The 1386-nt window shown below is 37.8% G+C and overlaps 1 protein-coding gene across 1 annotated transcript in view; it reads right to left on the reverse strand.

The window, feature by feature from the left end:
• Positions 1-845: 845 nt before the first annotated feature.
• The window catches only part of LOC106940472 (polymeric immunoglobulin receptor-like), a 15336-nt gene continuing 14795 nt past the window's right edge, over positions 846-1386 (reverse strand). Inside the window, exon 6 of the mRNA XM_015023236.1 lies at positions 846-1328. Within this exon, the coding sequence (XP_014878722.1) occupies positions 1233-1328 (96 nt within the window). The 3' untranslated portion in view covers positions 846-1232. The remainder of the gene's footprint in view (positions 1329-1386) is intronic.

The raw sequence follows: 1386 nt of genomic DNA on the forward strand, positions 1-1386 counted from the left end.
ACACTCAGAAGCTTTAACACCCTGTGAACATGTTGACTTAACTCACAAGTGTGAAACGTCTTGTTTCTGCATTGGTCAAATGATAACTCTGCAGCCGAGGCCCTCACAGGCTTTACTCACAAAACCAGGAAATAGATTTTTTTTCACCACAACAAAGTGGGGTGGAGTATTGAGGGACACTCGGGTTCTGGTTTTAATCTCAGCTGTGTAGATCTTCATGTTTGGACTTGAGATGTTCTTTTTCTTAAATATTTTCTTCAGGAACTTGATTTGTTCTCACATCAAGTGAACAAGTGAGGCAGAAAAATAAAATTAGAAAAAGATGGGAAAAAGTTTCAGTTTGGAAAATATGGACTGATCGGATTTTATTTACATTTTCAAACTGCATGGTGAAAACAATTTATAACCTTCTGAACAAAGAATGGATAAATCTTTATTTGCATTGCAACAAACAAACACGTACTATAATTGCTGATCAACTTTCTGCATGTCTGCTCTATTAAGATGCTTCTTCTTCTTCATTGAGCTCGAAGTGTTTAACGCAGGGGTCATCAACTCCAGCCCTCCAGTCCTACCATCCTGTAACTTTTAGATGCGTCTCTGCTCAAACACACCTGGATCAAATAAACTGCTCGTTTCCAGCCTATTGCAGAGAGAAATGAATGCTGGAGAGGGAATTCAGACATTTTGGAGCAGAGATGAATCTAAAAGTTGCAGGATGGTAGCCCTTGAGGACTGGAGTTGGTGACCCCTGGAACGTATGAAGGCGCCCTGACATCAGACTAATCTTTAGCTCCCTCTACTGGTCCAAGTTGAGACTCAGATTGGGAAGCTAAAAAATGTTAAGATTACTTTCATTCAGAGGAAAATGCTAAAATTAAAATATTACCTTACTCCTAAATCTGCCATAGGTGTGAATAAGTTTTGTCTATGTGTAGATTCTCTGAAACTAATTTTGAAATTCCTTCTTGGTTTCAGAAACACAACAGGCCCAAAACATGCATATTGTGACAGTGAACAAATCGCCTGACCTTCACACAGGCTGACATCAAAATGCAAATCAGTTTGACTTGTTCTGTCTGTGTGTCTTCACTTAGTCACATTTAACATAAAACTAATACGTAAATATTAAAAACATATCTAAATATAAACACACCAGCATTTGGTTCCTTTACTGAGCTGTTACTGTCACTAACACTGGTCACGTGTTTCCTAACTTCGGCAGGTCTCCTTTAAAGGATGTTGTTGTAGACATCATTGTGATCATGGCTCAACGTGTTTGGAGTGGTAGAGTTCATGTAAACAACATCCTCATGTAACTCATAGATCTAAAGAAATAAAAGAAATAAGATTTTATTTTCAGGCAGAAAAAAATATTTTAGAGCT

This window comes from Poecilia latipinna, unplaced genomic scaffold (genome assembly GCF_001443285.1).
Source record: "Poecilia latipinna isolate Pla-1442-1.1 unplaced genomic scaffold, P_latipinna-1.0 Scaffold3239, whole genome shotgun sequence".
In the NCBI taxonomy this organism is placed as follows: domain Eukaryota; kingdom Metazoa; phylum Chordata; class Actinopteri; order Cyprinodontiformes; family Poeciliidae; genus Poecilia; species Poecilia latipinna.